Source organism: Artibeus jamaicensis, unplaced genomic scaffold (genome assembly GCF_021234435.1).
Source record: "Artibeus jamaicensis isolate MK-2021 breed Jamaican fruit bat unplaced genomic scaffold, CSHL_Jam_final scaffold_833, whole genome shotgun sequence".
NCBI lineage: Eukaryota > Metazoa > Chordata > Mammalia > Chiroptera > Phyllostomidae > Artibeus > Artibeus jamaicensis.
The window spans coordinates 23,049,730-23,069,729 of NW_026522056.1; the positions used below are offsets into that span (position 1 = coordinate 23,049,730).

General features: G+C 51.7%; 1 protein-coding gene across 1 annotated transcript in view; it reads right to left on the reverse strand.

Moving 5' to 3' along the window:
• WWC2 (WW and C2 domain containing 2) overlaps positions 1–20,000 on the reverse strand; it is a 135,112-nt gene that overhangs the window by 20,167 nt on the left and 94,945 nt on the right. The window contains exons 9-16 of the mRNA XM_037128810.2: positions 16,542–16,784; positions 11,450–11,539; positions 9,795–10,414; positions 6,238–6,367; positions 5,656–5,736; positions 5,471–5,557; positions 2,920–3,112; positions 720–884 (exon numbers count right to left, since the gene is read on the reverse strand). Of these exons, the coding sequence (XP_036984705.2) occupies positions 720–884; positions 2,920–3,112; positions 5,471–5,557; positions 5,656–5,736; positions 6,238–6,367; positions 9,795–10,414; positions 11,450–11,539; positions 16,542–16,784 (1,609 nt within the window). The remainder of the gene's footprint in view (positions 1–719; positions 885–2,919; positions 3,113–5,470; positions 5,558–5,655; positions 5,737–6,237; positions 6,368–9,794; positions 10,415–11,449; positions 11,540–16,541; positions 16,785–20,000) is intronic.

Genomic DNA, 20,000 nt, shown 5'->3' on the forward strand with positions numbered 1-20,000 from the left:
GTGGGAGTGTCATGAAAGCCTTCTTAAAGCCTTACTCCACGTCTGCCCCAGACCGGGCTGCGTCGGTGAGCTCTGCCAACACGCTGGCTTCCCTTTCCCACTGACCGCAGCGTCCACTACAGGTTCTTACACACAGACGACCTGTGGAGCACTGTTGCCATAACTGCCTGACTTAGGCTTCGTAAAGCCTTTCCTCACAGACAGTGGGAAATAAACTTGAACTCAGTGACGACATCCCACAGATGCCTGACTGGCAGTGGGCAGCCTCGTGGTGAAGTGTGACTGTTGGTTACAGTGCACTTCTTAAAAGAAAATGTTTGTGGAGATCGGTGTTACAATAGAGACTAAGACACTGTTTGGGCTTAATAATTATTAACATTTGCAAAATATAACAGCTCCAAGTGCAGACAGTGAGCACAAGGTATGAAAATATAACCTTAAAAGGATTTTCACAGTCACTCAGAATGACGAAGCCTCCATGTCAGCTTATTTTTATGGAAGGACGTGTGAGCAGAAACCAGTGATGCTTTTACAAACCCTACTTGAAACAGAGCTGGGAATTTTCCTTCTTTTGGGGGAAGCTGGGGAAAAAGCGAGGGCTGCGGACGGAGAACGGGAAGGACGGCACTTGTGAATGAAGGCCCTGTGGTTTCCCCGCACAACGCACCCCGAGCTGCCTTGCTGAGCAGTAATGGCCATCTTCTCTGATTCTGACTCACCAGGTCTATGGGATCCACTGACGGCTGGTTTGGCTGAAATGCAGAATTCTCATTTTCTTCCTCATTCTTCTTGGAAGGCATTTGCTTGGAAGGAAGCAAGTTATACCAGAGAGTGAAGATCTCACTGGAGAACGGCAAATCTGCGAGGCTGATCTGGGTTCCAGCCTGTGTGAAGTGAAAGAAAAAAAAGAGAGAAAATAAAATGCTTAAATTCATATTTGCTCCTGATATAGTTAGGATTATTGGGCAAACTTATTTTAGGGTAAAAAAAATGCAATACTCATGATATAAAGTATCAGTGGATTTTTTGTAAAGCCTGAAGATGTCTTGTACTTTCAGGAGTGACCAAATATGAAGCGACCCCAATCTAAAACTAACTCTGGGGTAGTTTTGTGAGAGACTATTTTCCCCAAACCTAATAACTAAGCACAAGACATTTTGCAAGGGAAATTACTTTTAAATAAAAAGTTAAGAAATAAAAAACAAATTACTATAAACTAAGTATAAATTATAAACATCTTATAATAATGTGCTATGAGTGATCTGATTATTATTGACAAAAATCCATTATCCATTGAAATTTTTTTTTACAGATTCTAGCTATACTTTTTTTTTTAAAGATTTTATTTATTTATCTTTAGAGGGGAAGGGAAGGAGAGAGGGAGAGAAACATCAATGTATGGTTGCCTTTAATGCATCCCCTGCTGGGAACCGGCCTGCAGGGAACCGGCCTGCAACCCGGCTATGTGCCCTGACTGGGAATCGAACCGCGATTGTCTGGTCTTTTTTTTTTAAAGATTTTTATTTATTTATCTTTAGAGGGGAAGGGAAAGAGAGAGGGAGAGAAACATCAATGTATGGTTGCCTTTCGTGCGTCCCCTGCTGGGAACTGGCCTGCAGGGAACCTGCCTGCAACCCTGGCATGTGCCCTGACTGGGAATCGAATTGCGATTGTCTGGTTCGCAGGCCCGCGCTCAATCCACTGAGCTACACCAGCCAGGGCTGAAAATTTTTTTTAAATGAAGAAAAAACTCCACTGTGGTTCTTAAGTAAAAAATTAGAAAAAAAATTGTTTTGCATTAAGTAGAATGTAAAAAAAGGTTAACAGCTTTTATATTCTACCAAATCACACATATCAGCCAAAATCTAAAACTGTATTATTGTATAAGACTATAAATTAACATATTTGCCAACTTTATGAAGCTGCTGACAGATAATTATTACACTAAAGCCTTCCCGACAGCCAAATGAATCTGTTACCTGTGCTTCTTTCTAATGTTCTTTATTGTCAGGAGACACCAAAAGTTTTTATATATAGAAGAAGGATTAATAGGAGATCTTTTTCATTGATAGGCATCTTTTAAACTTTGTGCATCGTGAAACACGTATTTTTTAGTTTCTCACTGTACCGCAGAGAAGAGTTCAGGTAGAGAGCCACACTGTTATTTTTTAAGCACATCTGAAGCACATTTACGCACATTTTTTAAGCACGGTTTTACTGGTGTGTAATGGCCGTCTGGTTGTGACACACCAAGGGGAGTTATGCTCACTATTAGCCGTACGAAGTCTTCCGCTTCAGCATTTAAATACCATTTTACCCTAAACAGAAACACGTATGTCTTCCTAGAAGCTCTGCTCCCATGGCCGGGAGAACAAGCCGAAGAAAGAACTACACGCCTTCACTCTGTGTCTGGTTTAAACCTGTGACGGTAAGTTACATGTGGGAGGTCTCTTTGGAGTCTGGAGCCAAACGCATGTGCCCACACATGTGCTGTGTGAGCACATGAACCCTCTAAGCAGTTCTGCATCTGAAAACCGGGGTGCTCATACCCTTTTCATAAGACAGTGACAAGGACTGAGATAATGTATACAAAGCACGCAGCACAAGACTCGATTGAGAATAAGAACCCTACTCCGTGGTGACAGTCAGAACAGAGGTCCGAGTGCTCTGTGGCCAAAGGGTAGAGGTGGGCAGTAGATTTGACAGAAAATTACAATGCATGAGCAGATGTGGAAGGTCTGGAATAAGAACGCAAACCGGAAGTCACTCTTTCAGAGGACAACCGAAAACGCCCCGGGTGTGTCTGAGGCACTGGGCGGGCCTACGGGGGGCCTCAGGGCTGGTGGACAGCACCCCGAAAACATCCTGACGCCGTGCAGTGGTGACGGTCCCCAGGTGACGGGCATCGGGAGACCCTACCAGGCACTCTTCCCTCCGGTGGGCGCTGACGCGGCAGAGGTCCACCCGCAGGGTCCTCTGTTGCAGGGACGTTTGGGAGATGGCCACTCGGAACACATCACCGAACGACAGGGACTCGGTGGCCGGGTGGGCTTTTGTCCGGAACAGACAGCTGACGTCCGCTGAGGAGGGGAGCAGGGCGACCCTGAAGTATCTGCAGAGAGTGAGGGAGAGAGAAGGGGGCTTCAGAGGCTCTTCGGTCACCCCACAGGGGTGAGACTCGCAGGGTCACTGCGAGTTACCCGCCCGAGAGAGGAACACGGGGCAGCGTGGGGTTCCGCATCGGCGTCCAGCTTGGCTGCCATGATGGGCCTGCCCCTGCTTGGGCTCAGCGACACAGAGGCTCTGCGCTACCCTGCCCGCGCCCCGGCCCGCCATGCCCCACGGGCCACAGCACAGGCGGTGCCAGGAAAGTGGAGGGTCTACGGAGTGTCCCACCTGCCTGTGTACAGCCAACTCCAAAAGAAGTGATTTCTGAGCCAGGGAAGGTGGGGACACACTAAGTAGACACTGGTCACTCTGTCACAAGGACAGTCCTCCTGTATGTTTAACGAGATGCAGACGAGCGTGTCCCAGGAGGGGAACACGTGGTCCTCCTAGAGAGAAAGAAGGGCCGAGCAGCACACTGTGACAAAAGTTTAAGGCAGATGAAATTCAACGAAATGTCACTGTCCAGCACCTCAGGGGCATCGACAGTTTTAAGTCTTGTGTTTTGTAAAGTTCAGAAGGGTGAGAGAGAAAAATAATGTCTAATACTAACTTTAAAGTGAATTTTTCCGAGCACACGTTACACGAGGGCTCACAGTTCTGGGAACAGCACAAAGTATCTTCCTTTAAATCCTGGTGGGAGAACCCACGACATCCCCTGCCTGCCCCACGGCTGGGCTCGTGGAGTTCGCTGAGAGAGGCCGCTCTCCAATGGTGAGAACCGTACACGCACAGGCAGACTGAGGACGTCCCTGTATCTCTGCATTCACGTACACGCTGATTATAGAGATTCAGCACTAAGCTCCCAGGGGCTCTGGGGCCACTGCTGTGCAGGCTGGTGATCGGCAGGAATCTCTTTTCTCTGCCTTCGTGGAGAAGCAGCATGAGGGAGCTGGGGCGGAGGGAAGGGATGTTCTATTTCCCCAACTTCGGTTTGGCCCAGCAGTAACCACTTATGCGATCCCAGAATGGTTCCTGTGCAAACCAGTGAGGTTTGCATGGTTCAGAGCGAGGGGCACAGGAGACAGGAGGCAGGTGCTCTCCTCCTCCTGCTGCGGGGGCCCCTCTCCCAGCTGGAGTCGGGAGCCACCTGCAGAAACTCAGGGCTGCCGCCCACCAGCAGGAGGTGTCTGCCGAAGCAAACACACTTCTGGTCCAGGAACGAAGAACTCTGTTAAGGCCGGGTCATCCGAGTCGTCACCTTCGGCAGCGTCGTAGTGGAGGCCGGGACTTTCCCGTGTGAGCTTCAGGTCATGTTGCCATGTGTCGTGGGGAGGGCCGGACCCTACATGAGTGCCCCTGCACACTGGCCGGGGCACAAGCACCCACTGTCCTCACCACCGAGGACTGCTACTGGTCCTGACCAATGCTGGCTGTCACCAGGCCTCCAGAGGGCACCTGTGTGTCACCCCCCGAGGTAAGTGAGAGTGACTGTCGTTGGTTTGGTGGAGGCAGAACACTTGAGGACACCCACCTTTCCACTGTGTGTCTAAAGAAAGGACGCATTCTTGAAGAGTTCTACGGATTTCTTATGAACTTGTGGGTTGACTCTCACTGTTCATAAATGTGACCCCAGGAGCCCTACTAAAATTAAAGGTCAGCCAATGGCATGCTCCGTATTCCAGCGTATTTGCTGGTGGGGGCGGTCAGGGATCCCTTCCCCAGGCCAGTCTTCCCTGGACACTACTGACTGATAGTCCCAGATCAGCCCCAGAAGCAGGCTCTCGCGGGTGATCCAGCCGCTCCCCCACGTGCCTTCCTTCCTTCCTGGTCTCACTGATAACATGGACCCTCAGAGCTTGATTTCAGGAGGTCCTCTGACCCCTCTCCTCTCCCAAAACCTGCTCCCCGCCAGCTTTGGTCATCACCAATACACGGCAATTGATCTATTGCCTACTGAGTAATCTCCATCCAGGTCTTTGTTCCTTAGATCTGGCGGCTCTTCTCCGATAATTCCTCCAAGCCAAGTTGTGAGTAGCCACAACTCAGCAATAACAAAAGTTTTAACTGTATTTCAAGAATTCATGCCCCACCCCAGCATAACACACAATTTCTGTTGAAAAGGGAGATTAAAAAGTCTTGGTTCCTGTTCTTAATAATAAATTGGTTGAAAAAACAATCAAAACCCCGGGTGCTTTTTGCACATTCTCCTTCCTCTCCATCTTTATCTGCTGTGGGTGCAGCGTGGCTGGCCCCGCTCTGCACTTGCTGTGACTTCAGGGGGTGGACCGTTGATTACAAGGTAGAACGATCATATGTGGACAACTTTAAGTTCCTCGATTTGATGGTCACCGATTTTACTTACACTTTTGCAGTATGAGGTATCAGGAAGGCATGGAGATTCCGGAGTTGCGCTATAATCACCATGAAACTTGACCTTTTGGCGTCATATCTGTCAAAAGAGAAGCCGAGGAGATGAGCAAAGAGCACGGGCCAGCCGTCGCTGCGTGGGAGTCTAGAAGTGCCCCGCCCCTGTGCCCAGTCCCGTACCTGAGTCCGACCTGCACCTGGGCTGCCTCCACGACCGCAGCATCCTCCTCCCCGTAAGGAACTTCTTCGACCTCACTCGGCCTGGCAACGGGGAAACAGTGGGAGGAGAACAGGGATGGATGGGGCCCCCAGGGTCTGGTTACTGCCTGCCTCTTAGTCAGTGCGAATGCCAACCTGAACTACCAGGGCTCCCACACCACCCCCGGGGGGCTGGCACAGTGAGAGCTCACCCCGACGCCTTTCTTCAGCTTGTCAAGAGGAGTCTGTCCCTGACCCTTTGGGGGAACACTTTCTGATGCCCGACTTCCCTGGGCCTCCCTGGGGCTTCTGAAGCATGCTCCAGGAGCTGGCTGTGCCCAACCACTCCGTCAAGTTTTAAGTCTCAAAGAAGGTGAGGCGTCCAAGTACGGTTTGTGGTTTCCCTGGCCCATGGCACGTTCTGGGCACACAGAACTGTCAGGCACACAGCTCTGACCCCGAGAGGAGCCGACAGTGGCAGCCGAACAAGCCAGCCCACTCCCCCACGCACGATAGCAGGAGATGGGGGGCGACTGAGAGCCCCCCTGCTGAAGGGACCCTTACTGTTTCACGAAGGCCTCGTAGACCCCACTGTCTCCAGCCACGGACTCGTCGGACACGGCGGCCGACACACAGGCCGTCTTCTCCCCGAGCAAGTGGGCCGCCCTCCGTTTGGGCAATGACTTTTCCACCTCTGGGGAGGGAAGGGGGCGGTGGTCAGGGGGACTTCTTGTTGGGACAAATTAAACAAAAAATACGCATGCAGTTCGGTTCTCAGAGACCCAAAATAAAATGCCCATCCGAGACGCATGGTTGTCACTGATCACGCCAAGAGAGGTGGGGGATTCGAGGCTCTGTGACTAATGAGGGTCCCGCACGCCAGTGATCTTGGTCATTATCAGAGGAAGAATGTGGTTTTTCTTTGTCCTGACCTGAAATATTGTAAGGGAAGGGGTGAAGTAGCTGCGTTCCCATTGGTCCCGAGCCTCTGTTCCTTAGCTATTTCCCGCAGTCCCATCCACGCAGCGGGGAGAACTACCACCATCCTGGAGTAGCCAGTATTTCTACGCCTGAGAGCGTGGAGCTCCTCCACGGCCGGAAGGGTCCCTCTGACTCCCCCCTCCCCCTCCCCCCATATGCCAGAGCCTGCGCCTCCTGCAGAAGTTAAAGAGAAAAGGCTTTCACTTAGAGAATTCCTCACCAGCTAATACCATTAAAAAACCCCTTTGTGCTACTGAATCTTGAGCACCAACTCCCGCCTGACTTTGATCTCTAACTCTCATTCCCACCCCAGCACCCTGCGGGGCGCAGGGAGCACCCACTGAGGAGAGCCCTGCTCCCCCGTAACGAGCGGCAAGCCGTGGAGTTCCTTCATCCTCCAGCAGGGCGCAGTGCGGGCGGGCAGCTCGCCCCCTTCCGAGCCCTGACTTCACATCTGGTTCAGATGTTTCAGTTTTAGGGCTTCGGATTAGAGGACTGATCACAGGATTGATCGCTGGAGGCGGGATGGCCTTTTCCTTGATGATGAAGTGGCTTCTCTGAGCCCAGCCCCCTGTGGGAGGGGGGAAGGTGAGGACGTGATTTATTGATTACCCCCCGCCCCGAATAACCACAGCAGCCTGACACTGATTTTGACCATGACAGAGACTGACTGGGGAAGGACTTCGGAGTTACTGCAGCTCAGCGTCCATAACCCAGCAGGAGCCGGTGCCACAGCGCAGAGGGAACAGAAAAAGGACTTGACTCGACCTGCACAAGGCTCTAGTGCCCCCGGGGGTGGTGGTGGTGGGGGCGCAGACAACCTGTGTCACCTCTGTGAGCCGCCTGCCCCCCAGCCAGGGTCAGAGGTCCCCTGAACAGGCCAAGTGTTGGTGAACTGACCCGAAGAGAATTAGTCTTTACAGTTAAATATACGCTTTCAGTTGTTTTCATGCATGAAACTGAGTATTAATGGCAAACAAAATTCTCCAGTGTATTTTCTTTAAGGTGACTTTTTAACTTTTTAAATGCATCACAATTATTTGTTTCATGGAACTGACATATAAAATCTCTCTATATAAACTTATGTATATATGCAAGTTATATATATATATATATGTTAAAAAAGCTAATTCTATGTCTCATGGAAGCTTCAGAGACACGGGTCTCTGGCAGAGGCGCTTCAGAGAGACACAGGAGCAGATCCCGGGGGAAGAGGCGGGACAGAGACTTCAGGGCTTCAGGACTCCGGGGTAAAGGCAGGCCTTGGGTGGTGTTCTCACCAACCTGCCCCCTTCTCCAGCCTCTGGCTTTACTGACCGGCCTCTCCAAGTGCACCGAATGTTGAGAAGCGCTCAGGAGCGAGCACTCCGAACCCGTGAGGAGAGAATGCAGCCTCGGCATGTTCAAGGACTGGAAGACCCTTCGAGCCCAAAGCCCAGAAGTCGGGCATAGAAACCACCCTGCCTTCTCCTCGCTCCTTTCCTGAATGCCCGTGGTTTGTGGTAAGAATGGAGTGTTACTCCATATCGCCAAATGTTATCACAATTACCACGAACTGAGTGCTGGGTCCCAGGCACCAAAGCTTGGCATAGATTACGGCAGAACCCTCCCAGGCTCTAGGAGGAAGGTACCTATCACCTCCATCTTTCAGACGAGGAACAACAGGCTGCAGAGACTGGGTCAACGGGGCAGCCGAAGGACTCATGCCGGCGGGCCGGCTCCAGGGCTGGGACTCACCACACACACACTCCACTCCTTTGGGCTGAGGGAGGCCCCGGGGCGGGTTTCTGCCTTGCTCTCTGGGGGCCACCACGTAAGCACCACGCCTGTGCTCCTAAATTCCCTGTGCTTGATTAATCCAGTACCGAGTCACTAGCAGCTCGGGCACCTGTCAGGCAGCGGCACGCCAACCCCACACACATCCCCTTCCCCTGCCGAGGCCACTGGTAAGTGGGTCCAGTTCTTCAGGATTTGAAGCTACACCAACAGGAGGGATTCTCCTACCTGTTTAAACACCGGGACTGGCCAATCAAGGACTACTTGGAGTACAAATTAAACATGCTCCTTGAAATACTAAGAAAATACTTCCGAAGGGGTCTGTCCGTGCTGCGCGCATGGAGGGACGTGGCGGGAGCGGATCGATACGCGGCTCCCGCGGCCGCGCTGGGGCTGCGGTTTCCTGTTCGTTTCAGGGGGGCGCTGCCCCAGACCCCCTCCTCGGACCGCAGCTGTGACTACATGCTAGCTGGGGGACCATCCCGTCCTCGTTACAGCCACGCCTAACGTATAAGAGCTTCTGCTTCACCAAGGAAAAGGATTTCAAAAACATGAAATTCTCCCTGTTTTTGTCTCTGAGCACAAATACAGGAGTTACGGACTCCTGTCTGCGGCTCCTCCTTGGGCTGCAACTAGAAACGTGGCCAGAAGGTGGCAGGCGACACCACACGCTGGAAGCAGCTGCCTACAAATGAGGGAGAGTCTGGCCGGAGACAAAAACTATATTTATAGAGAATTCCCCGAGCAGCTGAAACACTGAACCCCGGTACTAATTAGCCGGTATGCTAATTGCTTTGGCTTTCATCTGTCTTGGGCCAGCTTTTAAGAGAAAGCCTTTTTCTTTGCCTTGTTCTTTCAAAACCAGAAACAGTTTGAAAGTGTGAAGTGTGCCCACAAATCATGCTCCCAGTCACCGCCGTACACAGAGGGTGTCCAGATGACGAACAGATCCTTAGTGATGAAACTATTACCAAGGGAGGGTGAGTTTTATTTGATAAAAAAAAAATGTCTAGGGACATCAGTTTAAAACTCCGTCAATGGCCCTGGCTGGTGTGGCTCAGTGAACTGAGTGCCGGCCTGAGAACCCAAGGGCACATGCCTGGGTTGTGGGCCAGGTCCCCAGTAGGGGCCACACGAGAGGCAACGGCACACTGATCTCTTTCCCTCTCTCCCTTCCCCTCTCTCCAAAAATAAACAAATAAAATATATACATCAGAAAAACCTCCTTAAATGAAGCCAAAATAAAAAGAGCTGCAGGAAGAAGGGGGCAGCCTTTTCCATTTGTTTATAGGGATAAAGTCACCCTCCAATCTTCCCCTTAAAACAGCGAAGAGGGAACATGGGACAGCGAGTCTCGCAATTACCTGCTGTTGCTTCATAGAAGGGCTCATGGGCGCATTCGTGGAGGTCTTTATCCACCAAGAGAGGCTGGGACGCGCCTCCCGCGTCTGGGTCCAGCAGGGCCTGACTCTCGCCCAGGCCCAAGTCTGCAAAGCGGCTGCTCAGGTCGCAGTCGTCGAAGTCAGTGGTGAACTGATGGAGGGGGACGTCGTGAGCAGACAGGGGAAACGTGCCCTCTAACACCAAGGGGGAGCCAGGCGGGGACAAGGAGGAAAGGGAGGACCGGGAGGACAGGGACGTCACCGACTTGGGGGCCTCGGTCAGCGGGGGGGCGGGGCCTGTCGCTGCGGCGGCTGCCCCACAGGCACCACTCTGGCCCGGCTGGCTGGGGGACTTGACCACTTCGTTTTCGTGGATGGTGGTGATGGGCCCGGAAGGGATGTAACCGCCCTTTTCTTGCAGAAGGAAGTCCAGTTTATACTGATAGTCGGCGTCTATCTGGTCGCCCTGACCGGTGTAATAGAGCTCGCTGGAGCTGAGGGAGTTGAGCGAGCCCCTGCTGGAGGTGTTCAGAGAGCCCCGGCTGGAGGCCAGGGAGCCGAGGCTGCTCCCGGACGACATGGACAGGGTGCTGGCGGAGAGGCTGCGAGAAGACCAGGGGGCACTGTGAACACTGGAGTCCCACGGAGAGCCCAGGCGCGGCCCCTGCCGGCTCCCTTAGACCCCAGCAAGGCCAGAGAACTTCCTCAGTGGCCGGGCTGAGGAGCTTGCTATCACACCGCATAGTTCCAGGTTCCTTGTGAACATTTTCCACCTGCATCTCTAAACACTCTTTAAGCAGCAATCTTACACTTATTAAAAACCACCCTCCTTTTTGCAAAAGTTACAAAAATAGGGGGGATCATATACCTATTGATAGGTCTACCTGCAGAGATACTCAGAAGCAGCTATGCATTTTAAAATTTATAATAGATCCCTGGCTGGTGTGGCTCAGTGGATTGAGTGCTGGCCTGCGAACCAAAGGATTGAAAGTTCAATTCCCAGTCAGGGCACGTGCCTGGGTTGCAGGCCAGGTCCCCAGTAGGGGGCACAGAGGAGGCAACCACACACGGATGTTTCTCTTCCTCTATTTCTCCTTCCTTTCCTCTCTCTAAAAATAAATAAATGACATCCTTGAAAAAATTTATAATAGAAAGAGGTAAATAGTACACGGTACTAGTGCAGTAACTCTGCTTAACAAATGAAACTTCTTGTTTGTGAGAGAAACAAAAGCAGCTTCTGAAGACGAAGAGGTAACACAGAGGCCCCTGGGCCTGCCCACCTTCCCTCTTCTCTGCGCACTTACCTAGTGAGTATGTTTCCAGACGAATCCCCCGCCCTCCCTTTGTAAAAGGGCTGATGGGGAGAAAATGTGTCATTTCCCTAAGTGTGTACTGAAGCTAAAAGACGCCTCCTTCCCACAACATATTTCAAATGTTTCCCAAATATGACCTTGGCATTCATGGGGAAAAAATCTGTGCAACTTTAATTCTGGTGATTCAAGTTTTAATTGCACTGGTCTAACGGTGCTCTTTTCCTTTAAATGGTTGAACATAAGGAGAAGGGTATTCAAAGGCGAATGAAAACACGCCCGAGTGCGGCTGGGAGCAAGCCTCCCTCCAGCACTAGACAGACCTACCTTTTCAGCTGTGAATGCAGGTACGTAGTTAACCTGGTGGTTTCTTCGAGTTTCTGTAACAGCTCTTTCCTCCGCTCTTCCAACTTCAATCTAGGGAAAAACACAGGAACGAATTTATATTTTCAAATGATTATGCCAAAGCACAAAAACTGGAGGAAAAAGGAAAGATTCCTGCTACGCAGATGTGCTGTGCCATAGAGGGGAGGCCGGTGACCCCGGCAGAGAAAGCAGAGGCCGGCAAGAAGCAGGTGGGCAGAGGTGCCCGCAGCTGCACCTGATGAAGGAGGGGGCCTAGGCCAGGTCTCACGGTAACTGAGAATGTGTTCAATTTGGTTTTCTAAAAATTTCTTTAAATTTTTTTATTGTATTTTTCCCATCACCATTTAACCCCGTGATCACCACACTGTTGTCCACGTCCAGGAGTCCTTTCTCCTTTGTGCTCAGTCCCTCTAAAGTTTTCTTAAATGGGTGAACAAATACTCTCCTGGTCTTAAGAATTATAGAAAGAGAGTGAGGAGGGAAACGAGAAACTAACCAAAATCACAGAACCTTACAGGCCTGTGAAGGGACTCACGTCACTAAAACAATGTAACAGGAGTAACAGAGAATTATGAGAGATCATCCCAGGTACTGAATTTGGTACAGATCGTGCCAAAATTAATATGTACTGATAAAACGCCCTGTCTTAATTTGATGAGAATTTTAGGGGTTAAGAAATGCATTAGTCGGAACTGTGTAAGAGACGGACATAGACAGGACTGCCCCTCCTGTCCGAAGTACGGCCGCCTCACCCCTGTGCCGGGTGCTCACCACATTTCTGCCACTTGAATTCAACTGCACTCGTGTCTGGGGTTTTGTGACACTCGGAGCGTTATGGGACTGGGACTCGAATAAGTCATTTGTAAGTGCATTAAGCACCGAGGGGTTTATGCGACAAGAAGCCTGCGTGAGGGCCATTTGTGTCTTCTCAGGGTCTGAGACAGCATGGAAATGAGCCTGTTCGGAGTGGCCCAGAGAGCCTCGGGTTCCAGGCTGGGGCTGGCTTTGCTCCTTGGGCACCCTTAGCAAGTCACTGAGTCTAGGCCTCAGCTTTCCCGTCTGTAAAACGGGGGTTACGGTCCCATGGCGTCTGCCTGCGGAAGCTGCTGAAGGGATCCAATGGAGGGAGTGCAGGAAGGCTCTGCAGACTTCACACCTGCCCTGGCTGGGGTGGCTCAGTGGATTGAGTGCCAGCCTGCAAACTAAAGGGTCGCTGGTTTGATTCCCGGTCAGGACACAAGTCTGGGTTGTGGACCAGGTCCCCAGTAGGGGGTGTAAGAGAAACATTGATGTTTCTCTCTTTCTCCCTCTCTCCCCTTCTCTCTAAAAGTAAATAAAATCTTACTCCTCCCCCACCGCTCCACCTTCCTTGTTCAAAGCCTTGCCAAGCCCTGCAAGGTGGCATAAAAATCAGGTACTCTCCTCTGGAGAAGACGATCATTTCCCTAATTTCCAGCTTCTTTGAAATGTTATTTGTATTTCAGGCAGTAAGAAGACATGCCCGTGTCTCATTTATGGGTGTCTATCCTTTGATGTGCCACCAATACAAAGCCACTACATGTTAACACAAAAAAAGTAACTCTGGTCATTTTGTTTAGTACTTCAAAGGGTGATACATTCTTAATTCACAGCTTTCAAAGGTGTATTTGGAAAAGGAGAACAGCCCATGTTTTTTTAAAATCTCTTAAACATAAATAAAAACCCAACAAGGAAAAATATGAATACAAAATAAATGAAATGAATAAAGATCCGGAGAAAGCCTAAAAATCGACTAAAATCCATGTCTTCTGAAACAGAAGCAAGCACTCTCGAGTTCAGTTTTAAAACTAAATATTGTACAAACTAATGAAGGCTTCTCCAACACGTTAGGGAGGCTTCGTTACGGCATCGGTGTGTTTCACGCTGAAATTTAAAATCCCGTCCCGGTCACCAGCGCTGGTCCCCTCCCCCGGCCCTGGGCCATCACCTGGGTGCTGGGCACTGGGCCTCAGGCCTCTTCATGGCTCCTGTGAACCTCCAGGCCTGGTGTTCTGGTTAGTGTCGGCATGTCCCCCCGTCAGGTGACAAGCCCCCAGAAGGCGGGCGTCGGCCCTTCTTCCCACTTCCACCCAGGCTGCCTGAAGAGCCGGGAGCACCTGCTAGCCCCTCCTGATGCAGACCGCCCAGAACTTTCCACATAGGGACAAGTAAAGGTCATGTTTTCCATTAAAACATAAATGACACTGAGACCCCCCCACACTTGCTGTAACATTTTCCTCTGCAGCAGAAACCTTGACACAGCCAGTCACATGCCACTTGACAAAGAGGGCGGGTGTGTTCTGAGAAGTGTGCTATGCTTCCCGGTTGTGCAAACACTACTGAGTGCACTCACACACACCTGGACGGTACAGCCCGCCACACACCCCGGCTGCATCGGGCGACCCGGGGCTCCTGGGACACACACCTGTACTGCGGTCACCACCCAGAACAACACACCATCCAGTCGAGGGCAAGAGAAAACGCAGCCATCCAGGGACACGGTAAACCTGGGCCGTGAGCAGCTGCTGCTAATGTGACATGGTCCCGTTTCTTAAAGTGCTCTTTCTGGAAGTGCTCTGAAAAATGGTGGCTCTGAGCAAACTTCTTGAAAGTGCTCTTTCTAGAGTACACTCTAATAGAACGATAAAAAGCACAGTATGGAGACTACATAAAGCAGCCACGCAGTCGTCTGTCATCATCGTGAGGATGAGTCTGTGTGTGCTGTGCTCGCATCCGACTGGCGCAGCGCAGTAGGTCTGCGCGTGCCCACATCACCATGAGCGCATGAGCAAGGCGCCGTGCTAGAACCTCACCAGGGCTGACATCATGATGCGAGAGGGGTTTTCCAGTTCCATTATCATTTGGGGGAGCCACCGCTGTAATATGTGGTCCCCTGCTGAGTAAAACGTCCTTATGCAGTGCAAGACAGAAATTAAGAAACAATGGAGACATCTCGGCAAGACGTCAGAGAGAACCTCTCAGATTTGCGAGACTGTCGGGAGCAGTGTGACAGAAAAGCACAGAGTCTAAGGCATCTCAGGAACTGTGTAAAAAGTGTACGAAAGACGTGTAAAAAGTCCGCCACTGCGTGACTTCTCTTCACTGGAGAGCAAATTCTCTTTGCAGAAGACCCTGAGCCGTGAGCAGCTTTCTCCTGCCCATCTTCACCACCAACACCAGGTGGTGGGCTCCGCCCCCTGGGCCGGGAGTAGCGACACCAAGGGACTGGGTGGCAGGCCCAGGCCACACACAGGGCCTGAGCGTTCGTGCTGGGCTTTTCGCAGCTGTGACGGATGTGCAAACAGGAGTTTCAAAGCCAATGGCAAAGCACTTAGGAACAAAGCATATTTTTAATGGCACTTCAGCTGTCATTTCTGAAGCTCCAGCCCTCGTGGTCTGAAGAGCTGACCACAGCAAATAAACAAATACCTGGTTTTTCTCTCCCCCTGGGACCCTCCCCAGACCCACATTCGACTGAGCAGAGCCGCTGAGATGGACCAGGGCTTCAGACACGTATGATTGTGTGACATTTAGTGAGTGCTACACACCACAACATACCACTGCAGTTTTACACTTGGGCCACACAAAGCTACCCACTCCCCTTCCTATTAACTGAGGGTTATCAAACTTCTCTCCTAGCAAATCAAGCTATACACACCTGTACACCCACAACGTCAAGGCAGTTCAGGAAACACTTGAATCCTGCCTCGCCCTCAGGTTTTGTTCCTCTGGTCTTTGTCAGGTGGATCCTTACCTGGCCAGCCTTGCTCACGTCTACCTTAGGCTGGGCCTTTAGTCAGCTCCACTGGACATCAGGGCGGGAGGGGGAAAAGAGAAGGGGCAGGCGAGGATGGTGAGAATGACCAAAGAGAGGACAGGAATGTCACCTGTCCAGGCCTCCCCTTGTGCTACCTCGTGCTCTCTAAGGCTGTGGTGTTGTAGCCATGCATGAACTTGACCCACATTTTCACCGACAAAAGTCAGTTCTCCCCAAACAGTTCAACGCAGGGAAGGCAAGTCCAAGGTTACCACCTAACCTGGAACGTCCAGAGTTTTCTCACTCCACCATCCTCCCCACCATCCTTTCCAAATATTTGGTGTTGTGTAGACACAGGTCCTTAAACATTAATAGATCACAAGGAATTAGAAGAAAAGACGTTAAAAGAAATAAAGCAACTGGATTAGGGCTGGGCATTTTGAAGCTACTTCCGGGTCATCTGGAATGACTCGGATGTGGGTTTCTTTCTTCTCATTCCGGACCGGGTGCGGCCCCTCACCGGCCGCTGCCTGGGGGTGTGCGCCAGTGCCCAAGGGCCACGTGGCCCTCGGCTGACACAGGTGTCCGACCGGATGGGCCATCTAGGCCTGGACCCCGGGCCCCTGCGCAGACGTGCGCCTGTCCAGCCTGCATCTGGAGGGGGTCTGCAGCTTAACAGCCCAGCCGATCTGATTACAAAGCTGGATTTTTAAGAAGAAATGGTCAACTGACCCATTCCCACAGAGATCAGAGAATCACTTCAAGGGTTTTCCTTTTACGTTTCACCTACTTCAGAGAAGGGTTTCAACTGACAAACAAAATCCAAGTGAACACTTTGTGACCTGTTAGGATGTTAAAAGGAGCAGGCTGTCTTTTCCTCCTGAAATGAAAAGCAATGAACGTTTGTGTTCTCATGAGTAATAAAACCCAGACCAGAAAGCTTCAGACGCTCTAACAGGCCAGATAATCTTTCTTATCATAGTTTGTGGCTATTGTTTTTGGCATTCCTGGGCCGACATCAACATTCCTTCTTTGGGGTCAGTCACAGCATTTTCTCGTTCCTAGCAGACACTCGGAGCTGAGGGACATGGGGGGGTGCGGGGGGAGGCAGGAGGACAGCATGCTTTCTTGCTCTGCAGAGAGGAAGTCCTTCTGAGCTGGTTCTCAGTCCCCTGAAAGCAGAGGCGCCTGGGACTGCCAGCAACCAGGGGACCGCACACAGGTGCTGCTGCCACCCACCCAGGTTCCCTGCGCCCGGCCCCGGGGCAGGACACCCACCTCTCGGCCAGAGCCCGGCTGGGGGTGCCCCGCACGGACAGCAGCTCCTCCTCCAGCCGCTGCCGGTCGGCCTCCAGGCGCTCCAGCTCGTCCCGAGTGCGTTTCTGCGGCGTGACGAACTGCAGCTCTTTCAGAAGTTCTTCCTTCTCGTGAATCAGCATCAGCTTCTCCTTCTCCACGTCCAGCGCCCCGGGCCAGGCTTCGCTGTCCAGTTTCGACAACTCGATCTTTAAGTTGGCCATGCTGTGATAAAGAGACGAAACAGGTGTGCGCATGTGCAGGGCCCCCGAGAAAGGACACCGCAAGCCGGGCTGTGGTCAGGGCTGACACGCTCCATCTCGCCCGTGAACTTCAGCCGAGGAGGCCGTGACCACCTGGTCTAAAAGGCAGGAGGGGCATCCGCCTGCGTCTCAGTCTCTGGACCTGATGCTGTACTTAGTTGTCACCTGCGTTATTTCCCCACTTAAAAAAAGCAGTGAGCACACTCCCTTATCGGGAAAAAGGGTGAAGGTCGAAGCACACAGAGCTTCGGGGCAGACGTCCCGGGAACCCTGGGCAGGGCAGCGCTGCCGTGTGATGGCCGGGCAGGTGCCGGTGCACGAGGAGCACCAGCAGGCTTCCATTAGCCACGCTGTGCTGAGGATGCCTGCAAGGCCACGGCTCTAGATTTCGTCCATGTAAGAAAGGACACTGCCCCCTAGTGAAATGGCCTGTCTCTGGAACATGAGCCAGTGAGGGAAGGAAAGGGGGAGGGAGAGAGCAGTGGGTTGGCCGACTGGGATGAAAATGGCCATCCATCAAGGCTTCGCCGTGGCCCGGAACGGGTGGGGTCGGGGGGAGGGCAAGGCTTGGCTTCCTCTGCCCGTGGTCTCCCTAAGCTGCACCCTGCAAATTCTCTTCCCTCCCGAGGTGTCGACAGACGTCTATGCCACGTGTTGAGCAGACACCGAGGCATCACTGCATTTGACTCTGGCTTTCTTCTGTGGCTGGAGTTTGGCTACACAGGAGGCTGATGGCACCTGGTGGGTCCCCTGCAGTGCAGGCACCGCTGGGGTGACAACAGGTGCTGAAGTGCGGGGACAGGGATGGGGTGGGGGGATGAACAACCAGCAAAGGGAAACTGGACCAGTTTCATGATTTTGCCTGACCCTGTATTCCTCTCTGTCTGGAGCTTCCTACTCAATGGTCCCATCCACTCCCGGCTCCCCAAGAACGTGCTGACCACCTGTATTTGCCTTGTCAATCCAGGTTGTTGACAAGGTCAGTGCCATGTGGCTGTTTGGACCGTGAGCACAAGGTGAAGATAAACTGTGAACACTTCTGATGTCGGCACAAGGAAGGCCTATTCCTACAAAAATGTTACTTTTGCTGTTGTTACAGAACACATCAGAATATGAAAAAACAGATAGAAGGTGAGAGTTCTGTGTCTTCCTTTCGATGGAAGAAGTTGTAGAAGGGAAGAGAAAAGGTGAACAAAAAACGTTATCAGGCCAGAGATGGAAGCAGTTGCCATTCTCGTGCCCTAAGTGTCTCAGGTTAGTGAAAAAATAAAGTTGCCTCCTTAAGTTGGCTTTTTGCGTGTAACGTACCCCTGGTTTCCATTCGCCGCCTGCATTTATGATGGATGCAACATCAGTTATTCTTCAGCTGTAACCACAAAACCATAAACAACTGTCTTAAAGTACCGGAAAGTCAATCATCACAATGCTAAATAACATGGTGTTATTAGCCTCATTGAGCACAGACAACGAAAGCTGGAGAAGACAGGTTTTGGAGCAACACAGCCTGCCTCTGTACTTCCTCAGAATGGAGGAAAAAGCACTTTCATTTCAACATGGGCATAGACTCTCAAGATTTCCTGCTCGTCAGCACCGCCAGGAACTTCGAAATAAAACCCCGATTTTATTTCGAGCCTCTCAAGTTTTGATGGGACAGAGTTAAGCAACAATGCACCGAAGGCTGGAGAGGCCCCTGTGACTCGTGTGACTGAACACCAGGTAGGGCTTGGGTTTTGCTAGGAAAGGTGCATCACATCTGGGGAACAGAAGGGGAGATTGGGGGGCACACCTAGGAGAAGCGCTGTGTAAGCTCTGGGGGGAAGGATCTGGTAGAACCCAGAGGAAAGCGAGAGCTCGGGCTGACCCAAGGGAGGTCGAGTCACGCCCTGGAGAACCCAGGGCATGCAGCTGGCTCTCTCAGGGAATGCCTAGTTACGGGCATTCTCCTTCAGAAAGCCGGGCGCGGCCCTGGGCTCCGTCCACAGCAGGCCCCAGGGGCTCTAACTGCAGAAGGGCGGGCACGCTCTCCATCAGGATGGGGCCGCCAACAGCCTCCCTTGGAGGCTCCCATCTCACGGGGCCACCTGCCCGCCGGGGCCACCTGCCCGCCGGGCCGTCCTCAGCCCTCCGCCGGGCCGCTAAGAAGCAGACGAGGAAGTGCAAGAGAAGTACGACCGACCTGAAAAATTTTCTAGGCATTGAAAATCGTCAGGCAGAATGTTGATAGAGACGAGTGACTTGCTTGAGCGCAAGTGGTTAATAATTTGTGGAACAGAGCTTAGGATTTTCTCAGCAAATCGAAGAATCAGGCCATATTAGTAACAGAGGCTACCCAGAGACAAATATTGTATTTAGGCAGATCAAATAATTACTCTGTTAAAGCCAGATAACCTTGAAGAACTCTGGCTAATTACTTATAAATGATCCTCATCACCAGCAACAACGGATGAACTTCAGCATCCATCTGACAGTCTTCCTGGCGGCAGGAAGCCAGGACTCGCTAGCAGGTCCTCAGCTGAGCTTTCTGCACTGAGGACAAGAAACGAGCTCCGTGTCTGTGTCCCCTGCAGGGTGACAATGCAGCTGACACCCCCACGCCAATCTTCCTAATAATTTACCAATCTTACGATTCTCAGCATCGTAAGAGGAAAATAATAGTATCAAGTGTATTAGCATAATTCTCTCCCACCAAATAAGCAAGGTGTAGCCGCGGTCTGAAGCCGACCAGACAGGGACAGTGAAGTCTCTGGCCTTCACTGTCAGTGTACCCACACAGAGTAAGAAAAAGGCAGCATGGGCTGGGCTAGGGGATCAGAGGGGAAGGCAGAGAAATAAGAATCTCTCTTCCTTCTCCCGGGAAGTGAGTCACTGGACCAGGCGCCTATGGCTCTTCAAGGACATTGGCCAGAGTGTTCCCTTTAAACAAAGGAACAAGCTGAAAGCAACGGACCCCAGAATTGGTGCACTGCTCTGGAGCCCCGCATCATTTCTATGTTCGCACCTCCAGCTGTAAGGACTGTACCAGCTCAAGGCTTCTTTCTTCCGGAAGAGAAGGGGACAGTCTCATCCCCATGCCTGTCATGAGCTCTCCACGTTTTTCAGCTTTGCAGGGAGTGGGGAGGAAGGGACAGTGAGCAGAGAGGGGACTGCAGCCCTACAGTCTCACAGGACAACTGCAGCA